Source organism: Antedon mediterranea, chromosome 7, assembly GCF_964355755.1.
Source record: "Antedon mediterranea chromosome 7, ecAntMedi1.1, whole genome shotgun sequence".
NCBI classification, from domain to species: Eukaryota; Metazoa; Echinodermata; class Crinoidea; order Comatulida; family Antedonidae; genus Antedon; species Antedon mediterranea.
In genome coordinates, this window is record NC_092676.1 from 22,591,430 (window position 1) to 22,603,750 (window position 12,321).

The 12,321-nt window shown below is 31.5% G+C and overlaps 1 protein-coding gene across 22 annotated transcripts in view; it reads right to left on the reverse strand.

The window, feature by feature from the left end:
• The window catches only part of LOC140054098 (rho GTPase-activating protein 5-like), a 93,355-nt gene that overhangs the window by 69,297 nt on the left and 11,737 nt on the right, over positions 1-12,321 (reverse strand). For all 22 annotated transcript variants that reach the window (XM_072098945.1, XM_072098961.1, XM_072098953.1 and 19 more), the window contains exons 6-7: positions 11,637-11,789; positions 10,897-11,005 (exon numbers count right to left, since the gene is read on the reverse strand). In XM_072098945.1, coding sequence (XP_071955046.1) covers positions 10,897-11,005; positions 11,637-11,789 — 262 coding nt within the window. The remainder of the gene's footprint in view (positions 1-10,896; positions 11,006-11,636; positions 11,790-12,321) is intronic.

Here is a 12,321-nt window from a genome sequence, read left to right on the forward strand (position 1 = left end):
CAGGCAGAAGGTACCGATTTAAAAAAACTGTGACTCACTGTATTGGAGTCAAGTTTCTGATTTTAACTTGTGCTTGGGTGAAAAGCGCTTAACCAGCGATAAATATCAACAGGTGTTTGGGGTACGAAAGTTAAATTATTACAATTTTACGTCCGTTAAGTTTCATAACATCACGTTTGTTCGCTTCCAATGATTTGTTTTCTCCGTTTTTTTGTTTTCGTAATGAAGATGATCAGACATTCTATAAATATAATAATTTGTGGTAACAGATGTAAAAGTAAAATCTCAATATAAACAAATGATATTTACAATTTATGCATGACTCAGTTTAATGAGGATACTAATTTACTGTAGATCTGGAGATATCACAAAACATGTCCTTACATGCATTGTTTGTTGTTTAAAAATAAGGGAAAAAATCATAAACCTTAGTAATTTATTATACAGTAATTTCATCCATATTTAAATTCTTCCAATTTTTTTTCTATTATTAGCATCTATCTATTGTATTACTGTACAGTATTGTTCTAAAGCTATACTTTCAAACTTTGACAAAAAAAGTGTGATGTGTCCAAATATGGTAGTGATGCTTAAATATGCCGTAGTGACGTGACATCATCAAGTCCATATACAGTATGGGCACATCACATTTTTTTGTCACATAAATGTTGATAGTGTAGACAGAGCCTTAACGTGTGGAGAAACAAATTAACAGTTGACTAAAACTGTTCAGGTTCTATCTCAAGGAAATAGAGGGCACCATTGTATGAAATGTGTACATCAATTAAACATCAATTGTTATTGATTTCCACATACACCTCACATACATGGAGGATGCATATTAAGATAAGATAAATCTTTATTGTCATGAACACAACCAGGCGAACATGAAGTTGGTTTTCCTTTGATGCTTAAAAACACATACAATTTATAAAACATTAAAAATATCAATACAATACATTAAAACTATATACAGTAGTAAACAAGTAAACAAACTATCTTTGAAATTTTGAGTTGGAAACATAAATAGAGATGTGGACAAATGATTTCCAACATCGAGTGGTATTGCACATTAAAGGACGAATTCTACCAGATTTATTTACAACATATTTATCATTCAATGGGTGTGAGTTATCTTCCATTATTTTCTTAACTTGGCTAATAACATAGCTCCTGTAAACTGCGTCGATAACATTGACATTCTTTCCTATTATTTTACTAGCAGTTTTCATTATACGTAACGGTCAAGTTTTTTTTATCATTAGCACTCAGACTATTGTACCAAACAACACAGTTAAAAGTTACAACACTAGAATAACACTCTGGTGAAATTATGTATTATTATTTGGTCTTTGTATTGTATCATTTGAACTGTTTAGAAAGTCTTTGTATTATGTCAACATTTGTAACATGAATATCTGAAGTACTGTAGCTAAAACATTCAATTAATATCATGTTTCATTATACTCCCTCACTGCTCTAATTTAATTTGCCTAATTACATTGAATAATGTCATATAAACATTTCCAAAGTCCCAAAAATCACGAATTGCATGATTTTTTGAAAATCCAACCTCTTAGACATTTCTGACATGCGACAAATGATTCTATGACACAAACCACCCTACTTAAGATTATATGGTTTATGTATTAAGCATAGACTTAAAGTTAAGTCAAAAGAAAGCGAAAGCATCTTTAACTCATCATTATTATCTTTAATAGACACATTAATATCTTGTTGAACATAGGTGTTTGGATGGGCAACGCCCTTGGGTGAAGATCACAAGACTTTACAGAGACCTACATGATGCCACTCACATGGGATTACTGTGGGAGTTACTGTATTCCTGATCAGCAGATCGGGGCTAGTTAGAATTTGTCATGCAAGACAGTTGAGGAATAGAAAAACAAAAGTTATTTTAAAACAAATTTGATATTTAAAGTCGTGTTTTAGTTACTGTAGTATTAAAACCAACAAAATTACATAGTTGGTATATTTTTTCCATGACAGGACTGACGGTTAGAATTTCTGTCAATCTAGAAATGTTTGCTTTCAAGTTTCTTTTTAAAAATGTTATAAAATAATGTTTCCCTCTCTCTGGCTTGTAAGTACTGTAGATGTTTTTAAATTTATTTTTGCGGTGATTGCTAAATAAAATCTACATTAGTTACTCGGTTTACCAACAGCTTTTACTTCATTTAATAATTTAACGTTACCTTACAAGAGTAAAAAAAAAACATAACATTTAATTAATCTCTATGATGCTGGTCTTATAGTACACAGCTACCCACATAATCAACATTAACGAAAACAAGTAACTACCTACACAGTGACATTTTTTCAAAAGATTCTAACAGATTAGGACATCCGCTATTAGGTATACAATTTGTCAAGCTCGTCACATGATACAATATTATTGCACATTAGTTTAATGTTAATGTTTTCGCCTTAACCCATGTAACCTAGTTTAATGTTAATGTTTTCGCCTTAACCCATGTAACCTAGCTATTCCTGTTCATGTACTGACTCAGTGACATAACGCCCACATAGCAGAATCGTACATGGAGAGTGAATGAGTGAAAGCAAGAATAACAAATTCACCGACTACTGTGTTTAAAAAAATTAAATATCTGACTAATAATAAAGAAAAGTGGACCTAGAATATCAAATAACAAATAATGTATGAGGCCATCCTCCCAATCTACCACTACTTTAAATCTATCATGGAAATTGTTTGGTAGCAGCTGGTGGTATCACATTGAATTTGTTTTCAAGAGTAAAAGTCGTATGGTAACATTTTCATTCACACACAATATCATTCACTCTTTCTACAGTAACAGCTAGATAATTTATTTGAAAACAAATTTAAAAGATTCTAGATTCATATCCAAGATTTTGAATATTTTTATTAGGTATACCAAACAAAACATCGTGACAAGGTTAGCCTAAAAAAAGTTCATCAACTGCTAGTGCTACACACCTGAATTGTCTTATACTTCACAAACATACAGAAGTACATACAGAAGTACTGTACTGTAGGATGAAAACTTTCACATTGACCCAATTGGGAAGAATTGAATCTTATAGAAGTTTCGTTGCAAACAGGCAGGTGAACCTAACTTTAAAAAGGTGTCAATTATGGGCGTCCTTAACGAATCGACCAGTTAATTAAACAATTAAGATAAGTGATCTGATATTTTCAGGAAGTAAATACTCTCATATACTTAACAAGATATTTGACCCAGTCAATAGTTGAACTGAACATCAAATAAAAACAGGCATAGGCAAGTGACGCACATCGCCTTCCCTAATTTAAACTAGCCTAATTCATCCGGAAAGGTCATGTTTCCATAATATCAAAGAAGGCCTACCAACAGATCAAGCAATAAATTTATAATTAATAATGAAAGCTACCCATCCCATGTATCCGTCATTATGTTTGGTTTTACGCACTTTGCTGACCTGAAACCAGCGATGCAGACAACTGACTTTTGGTGTCATCTTAGATAATTCATCAACGTAGAATAATACAAGAAAAATTAATAAATAGGTCACATATGGTGAATATTAGTTTGAGTAAATATTATAAGAGTAAAAATAAGTCAATGATATTTAAGAGTAAATACATCACAGTTTGATTTTCAATCGGTTTTGGCACTTCCCTCGATAGTGGAATAACTTGAATACTGACCGGACGGAAGGGTCAGGCAATCACAGACAAACTCACTTTATGAAAATTATCATTATAATGATCGCCTTGATCAATGACAGTCATCTAGCAATGTCACACATCAATTGTTCAAGTCATCATTTTCAAAAATGAAACTTGGAATGATGATTATGAATTACATAATTTTAGGTAAAAACTGGGTGGAGTACCTGTATATGATTAATAATTTTATAATGTTTTCATGTAAATCTTATGTATTTGACCCCTATAAGACATTAACCCTTTTTTCTGACCTTAAACTTTTAAAAATGTGTGTATCATATTGTAATAATAGAGTTTTATCGAAAGTACATCAAAAAAAGAATAGGTGATGAAATGTGTGAAATGAATGTTTTATAACTGAAAAATCTACATATTAAGAATGATTGTTGTTAATGTACTTTTTAACCAGTATAGTTAGTTTTACTGACACTGTGGTAATATAAGTCCTACTGGAGTGGTAGTCGTTGTTAAAAAGTACCAACGGTCTTGGTTATCAAACTGAAACCAGCTTTCAGATTTTTTTGGTCAATATACTGTAGCTAGTGACTCGTGTAATTAAAGTCAGTGTGATCGAGGCTTAAGCCTATAGTACCCCACTCAAATTATCTTATAATATAAGTGTTCCTAGATCCTTTAAACTAACCCTTAAAAACAAGGAGCTCATCCATAATCAACAAGTGATTTAGCAATATTGAGGAAATGGTGTTCGGTTTCTTTTTCATTTAGTCATGCTACGATTTCTGTATAATTTATTGACAGATTTGCATGTTTCTTTCGTGAGACACGTAATAATAAAGTTATCAACAAATTCAGATCAAGGTTAGTGCAATTTTGACATGTATTTATGACAGATGCTAAAAGGTATGACAAAACAATCTCAAATCAGAAAAACATGAAATGCAAATTATTCAATGTGGAAATTATCTTACTTAAATGATCATTTTTTTTCTAAATAATTTATTACGGAAGTATTTATTACGGAATTAATGTTGTACTGTATCTATCGAATGGTCAATGATGTCTTCACATTCTGTAATTACAAATGAAATGCATGGAAAGAAAGAGCAGAAAAAAATATTGTGCACAGGGTATTTTTTTAGGGAGTACCTAAGAGAACTAACTCTACTATAAAAATGTTGTCCTGTCAGGGAAAAATTTAATTTTAAAATTTTGTTTAGCAATATTGCTAATCAAACTGATTTTTTAGTCGAGAAACATAGTTTTGTATTGTCTTTTTTGCTACACAATTTTAGAAATGTGTAGCAATAAGGTTGTTTTGTATAGCTTTTTGCTATGCTACACTGGCGAAATTATTCCCTGCCTGTAAATATTGCATATTTTGTTACCAGTATACAGTCTCTGTGGTTCACATCATCAAAACTTTCGCATTGATGTACTTAATACAACACAGGCATAGTGACTTCAAAATGATCTGCTTTTGACCAAGGTGATGCAACCATTCTTTGGTCCCTCTCCATGGTAAACCACTTCTTGAGCTGTGATTACATGGAGTTCGCTCTCTATTTAATTATAAAATCTCTTTGATCAAACCACACAAAGAATGATGGAATAAAAATCTATTCTTCATAAAGCTTGAGTTCCCACTTGCAACTTAACAGTGTTAGCGCACAATGCAAGTGACTTGACCAATCACAAGCTACAGTTCGGATGATCCATCGCGTCATGATTGGTCATATTACTCATGATAGGTTTGTACGTTCTTGTGTTGCATCTAAGTGGGAACGAAGTTTATGAATTATGATTGAATGCCTCCGCCACACGGATGACAACTGTAGAAAAAAACTAAGTTCCTTGAAAAGTCTAGTACAAACTTCATTACATCATCAATCAATCCTACTACATTAAAGTTTGAAACCCTACCTACTAATCAGAAGATCTTCATCAATGCTTATTAATAAATTGTATAATCATTTTCACTCAGGGACTTTCAACTGACTTGTTCCTGCCACGCCTTTCCTACAGCCTTGAAAATTATTAAATATTATTAAATTCCATGCCAAATACCTGTTCTTCCCAAGGATATCTTTTTTATTTTGATAAATATTAATTAGGAATAAGCGAACAGGACTTGAACGATGCCAGATGTCAATTATTTACAGATTTATCAATGTAAACAAATAGAATAACTTGTAATTTTATAATTAATTTTAGTAGTTATTTCCTGTAAACCCTAACCTACTTTCCTATCATTCAATAAAAAAAAATTATATTATAATACAATAAAAAACAAATCAATTTTTACAATTGTAGCTACTGTGAGATTAAAAAAACATTGATAATTTCATTTTTTTTTTGTAATGGTTGTATACATTTTATGATTTGTTGGTTGTGTTTATTTCTTCATTTCCTCACTTTCAACAGCGGAAAACAACCAATTAGAGGAAGAAACATGTAGAAAATATGTGATGAAATCCTCATTAAAACAGTGTCAATGACTTGATAAGAAATATAGGCAGTGCGATGCCTGCAGATGACTAAATGCCGTCTTGAAAATTAGCATGTGTAATGTTGAAGATTGGGTTTAAAAAAGAAATGTGTTTAAATATTTCATTAATTTGACATTTAACAGTATTTTAAATATTGATAAGACTAAGAGAACATTTCTAATAATTTTCAAATGATAAACAGAAATTTCAAATATTTCATGAATGATGATTGATTTGATTTATTTCGGCATCAGTACATAAAATATCACAGACATACAATTAAAATTGACAAATATAAAAATACCAATATAAAACAAGGATGCCAAGGATAACTCATAAAAGTCCTCTACGGACTTGTTTCCAATGAGGTCCTTTGAAAGAACATCAAAAAAGACAAACAAAGCAACATAATAAAAATGACAAAAAACAGCAAAAAGGACAATCGAAAAAAGAAGAAGCGCTAATTAATTAGTTTCTAGAGCTAGTGAGCGTGAGCTAGTGATTTTGGCACTAAAACACTAGAGATATCTCTACCAGATAAATAGCTGGGGCATATACATTAGGGTTATAAGGGGCCAACCCTTGTAAAATGAGATTGTCTAAAGATAGAGTACACTGAACTGGCAAGTCGCTACTCATAACTTCAACCATTGCCCTCTATATCAATGCTTAATAAGAATTCATGTTCCATTTACAATACAAAAAAAATCATATTTGTTCCATTTCCTTTCAAAAATATCTTCAACATATTAATAACTGCATGTATATCTTTAACAGTTGGGGTTAGGAAGAACTTTTATCTACTTAAAGACATGTGTTAGATTGACAAGTAAAAAACTGGCTGTTGTCTACTGTAGACTCCAACTAGTAATCAATAATTAATAGAAATAAAAATACCATGAAACATATCATATTGGTTTCAGATAAAGTAAACAGATTTTAATGTTTTTAGTGTTTTAGCAAATTGTTACGTCCTGTTTTGTGTACAGGTTTATAGTTTTTTGCTATGATATTTTGATTTTAATGTTTTTAAACCGTTTGATGTTTAGAGATTTTAATGTTTTTAACTGTTTGATGTTTAGAGATTTTAATGTTTTTAACTGTTTGATGTTTAGAGATTTTAATGTTTTTAACTGTTTGATGTTCAGAGATTTTAATGTTTTTAACTGTTTGATGTTCAGAGATTTTAATGTTTTTAAACTGTTTGATGTTTAGAGATTTAATGTTTTTAACTGTTTGATGTTCAGAGATTTTAATGTTTTTAACTGTTTGATGTTCAGAGATTTCAATGTTTTTAACTGTTTGATGTTTAGAGATTTAAATGTTTTTAACTGTTTGATGTTCAGAGATTTTAATGTTTTTAACTGTTTGATGTTTAGAGATTTAAATGTTTTTAACTGTTTGATGTTCCGAGATTTTAATGGGTTTTTTTATTGTGCAATTTGTATATGTAATTTACTTTCAATTCAATGTTTTATATTGCAATGAGTAGAATGAATACAACCAGAAATAAAAAAAATTTACAAATTCGATCTAAAATTTATTGAATGTAAAATTAATTGTTACCCCATTTGATTGTGACAAGACGATATCACTACCACCCGAGTATTGTAGCCTCAATGATACAGACTATAACATAAAGTAGATTCAAGACATTAAATTTATAATAACCATGGTTATTTCTCTGCATCATCTTTATATAGAGGGCGCATGTCTAAATTCAATGTTTCAGTTTCAGATTTTATTTCACACATAAATATAACACAATACATACATTTTTATTTCTTCTAAATATAAATAATAAAAAAGTGTGTGGAGATTGCATTAAGCCAATTTCGCTTTAGGTCTGAACCTCCAAATGAAACAAATATATACATGTGGGGTTGCATGTACTGCACCATTTTGAGAAGCTAGAGTGTAGGCCTGCATGTAGCCTACTCTAGGTTTCAGTTGCAAGCAGGTATGTACTGTTTGTACAGCATCTATTATAGTATAAATCAAATATTGACTTTGGGGGAAATGGAAATCTGGAAAATAATAAGCCTGCAGATCCTCTTGGCTATTATAAATATTTTAAACCATGTTTCTCTCAACCTAGACAATATTTGTACTGTACAAATTACTCAGTATACCAACAAAAGTACTATGGTATGACCTTTTGGAAGAAATGGTTCCAATAAGGGCAGACAGGGAAGAAATTAAACTATACGAGTTGCAGATATACAGTAATAAAGAGATCAATTTAAAAGAAAGATTTATTTATAAGAAACAAGATATTTCCTCTATCTTCAATTTGCTTGAGGTGATTATAAAAGTAGCCACAGTAGCTCTATATAAAACATATGAAATAAAATATTTTTAAAAAAATTGTTAAAGGAAGCTTGAATGATACCCTGTCTGATTTACTAAAATACTGTACTGGTATTAATTAGAGATCAAACAACTTCTTTTATTAACCTCTAGAGGGCAGCATGAATACTTCACAATTATGAATTACAGTTTTAATGCTGAATACAGGTGAAATCAATTATATTGTTGTTCTTCGAACACTAATTAAATATTAATTATTTAATATATTACAATTATAATGGGATTGATTATCAAATAAAACAAATTTACAGAGCCTACTGTAATAGCATTGTATTGAAAATATATTACTACTGAATGTCAATATTTTTTTTAAATTATGGTGTTTTTTGGCCGTTTAATAAAAAGATTGATTAATTATCTATTTACTACCACATGTCATCAAATTATATCAAAACATTATAAAAATATGGTACAGTGCTTGTAATAAATTCAATGAACTATTTTCCTAAATTCCATTGTATTGTAATTTATAATTATAAATAATTAAAATTATTTGTAGTTTTCAATATATAGTTTTACTCGAACATAATTTTCATGTCCTTAAGGACTAAATATGTAACTATGTTAATATGTTACTAATTAGGAACAATAAAATAAAGTTTTTTAAAATCTATTTGAATTGAATTGAAAAAAAAAATTTATCTTTAATATGTTTAATTTTACACAAACAAACTGACACTCTAGTTTCCACATTTTTAAATTAATACCAATTATTTTTGAAAGAAAACATGTATCTAAACAGACTTTGTTGTATTTGGTATTGGGTAATTTAAACATTAATTCACTTTTGCGGTGTTGTTTCGGCGTGACATGAGAGAAATATGTGCATGTTATTTATGTGTACGGATTAGACGCAAATGGACATAGGAAAGGTTAATTAATTCATTGTTGGATGCACTATACATGTATTCAGGTAGGATTATCATAGTTCATAAACTTTACTAATTTCAGTCAGTCAAAAGCTGTAAGTAGTACACTTTGTACAACTAGGATTTCAAATTATGTTATTACTATGCAGTGTATACAACATTGTATTTAACAACTATTAAGGGGACACCTTCAGGACCCAACAAAGTGTAGCCTTAATGGCGGTGTCCAATGAATAGTGTTGTAGGTAGTGTTAAAACATGCATTGCACATTGTTCGTTTCACAGGAAAGCTTCTATGCAACAAAGGAGGGGTTCTACTGTACTAAAATAAAGCTAAATACAGAGGGCAGTATTTTATTTTTTCTAGATAAACAAATGATGTATGTCTTTGACCAGTACTCAACAACAGAGGGCAGTATTTAGGCTATAAAATCTGAACATTTTTAGCCCTTTTAACACTTTCACCGCCAAAGACGGAAATCTCCGTCTTTCGATGCCCAGCGCCAGACCGCCAAAGACGGAAATTTCCGTCTTTGGCTTTTTATTGCACAATTTGTTAGATCAGGTATATATGGATCGCATGTAGAAATTTCAACATCCAAATCGATCTGGACCGCAAATATTTTGATACTTTATTAACCCCTAGTGCCATTGACCCAGCTGGCCTATATCGCGTCCTATCCATAAACAACATAATGTGCTTACTGCGGACGAAGCAATTGCAGAAATATTTGCCGACTCTGACTCTGAAAATGAGTATTTATTATCCCCAGATGATGAAGGTATATTTGTACCTAAACCTGGTTTATAAAATGTAATAAATAATTGGAGATAATTTAGCTAGCCTGGCCTAGGCTAGTTTGTAGAATAGGTTGAGAAACGTGACACTGACAGACGGTGCAGCCAGGCTAAAAACCTCATTATCTCTGCTTTGTTCTCCAATTGAGCCTAAAGTGCTAAAAGTGAGCCAAGTTCTTTGTACAATTATGTGGTATTATAGTTTTATTTCAATAAAGTGTTTGGTACCATTGGAAAGTTTATTTCTATCTCATTATTTGAGTGTATATTGCATGTTATTCTGATTACAAACACCTTTGCTATGAGCTTTGAAAAACAGGTAAATTTATCTAAAATGGCTGGCGGTGAGGGGTACTTCCTTTATTGAATGCCTGGCGGTGAAAGTGTTAATTTGCGAAAATATTCAATCTGATCTACATTTCCAGGGTGATGAAAGCTGGTGATTGATACCGCAAATAAAAAACTATTATGGGGACACCTTCAGAATTCAATGTCACTTTAATAGGAGTGTTCCCTAATAGAGATTGGCTGTAGTATTAAAACACATATCATATTTCACCTCATTCATTTCAACAAAACATACTTCCTTAACACTATAAGGGTGTCTGCTTAATAGGGGTGTTCTAAGGCAGAGGGGGTTCTACTAAATATAGAATACTTTATATTGAAATAGAGAACAGTATTAATTACGTTGCCTTACCTCTATAACTGCTGAAAGCTCCTCTGCCAATCCATCTTGTCCAAGGATGAGAATGTTCAGTTTCTTAAATTCATCTTCACATGTTTGTAATAAACTAGGCGCAGTCGTTCTAACAAAAACAAAGCATTTAAAAAAGTTAGGAGCTTTTCCAGCATTCGATTCACAGACAAAAAACCTGTCCACAGGTCTATTACACGTTATAGACGTCAAAGGGTAAAGGTGAGTAATGTATTCATTCTGAATGTAGGGCTGTTAAGATCTCATTGTACTAAGCCTTGGCATTATGTGGTAGGGTAGTCTTTATAGTACCTTTCCCCGCTGCCATATCCTCGTATTTTTAGTCGCGTGGAAACGATCGGTAAACACCAACTCAAATTTGAGCACACGACTGCAGCCATGTATATGGCTTTGTTCAACCAGGTACGTATTTACAGCCAATGGAATTAGGAATTGTTCTTGAACCCAGGTACTTCCGTGTGATAGTGGGTGGCCGAATGGTTAAGACAGGGAAACCGTAATCTACATCCTTATGGCAATGGTTTGAAGCTTACTCGCTCCACCAGGGTTCAGGACTATAAACCATAAGTTCAGTGTACACATAATGCTTGTTTGCACTTTTACATTTTAAAAAGTAGGGGTTACAGAGTTCACAAATCCACTGTTGTGGCACTAGAAATGGCAGCCGTAACATGTCGTGACCCATAGAGTCTAAGCCCTAACCACTTAGCTACTGCACTTACCTAAGTAAATGTTTATTAATGTGTGCCTTGATAAGTAAGTCCATACAGTGCATTCCACTGATGCATGTTTCTGGTGTAGGATGCTGAATGAAAGCAAGGTGTTTGATAAGAAGGGCATGTCTATCATTCCATAGAAACTCCAACGCACCATATCTAACAATAAATAAAAATAACAAATGTTATTTGTAAAAAACAATTACCAGTATCATTAAAAAATAAATCTGCTATCATCAAATGCTAGGCCTACTGTTCAGTGCATGTGTGCTGTGTCACTATTCTTCCTACATAGACTCACAGGCAGAGTTTAGTTTCACTAAATGTCAGGCCTAAATTTGAACCCATGTGCCTATGTATTATATATCATTTAGCGATGACATGACCTACAATCAGGAGGTAGAGACATGATCAGGGTTGAGGCGGATGTATTAATTATTCATACTTTGTTATGAATTATTCATACTTTGTTATGAATTATTCATTTTTTATATTATGATCTAATGAACAATAGTAGTTTGCCCTTCTTGAATACCAATACCTAATTCGTAAAATTATGCAAATGATACGTTGATTTATGAAACAATATGGTGTTATGATTATTATATAATGTACGGATATATATTTTATGCTAAATAAATGGCTTAGAATTAATTTATTTATAAACATAAATAATAAATTTTCAACCTTG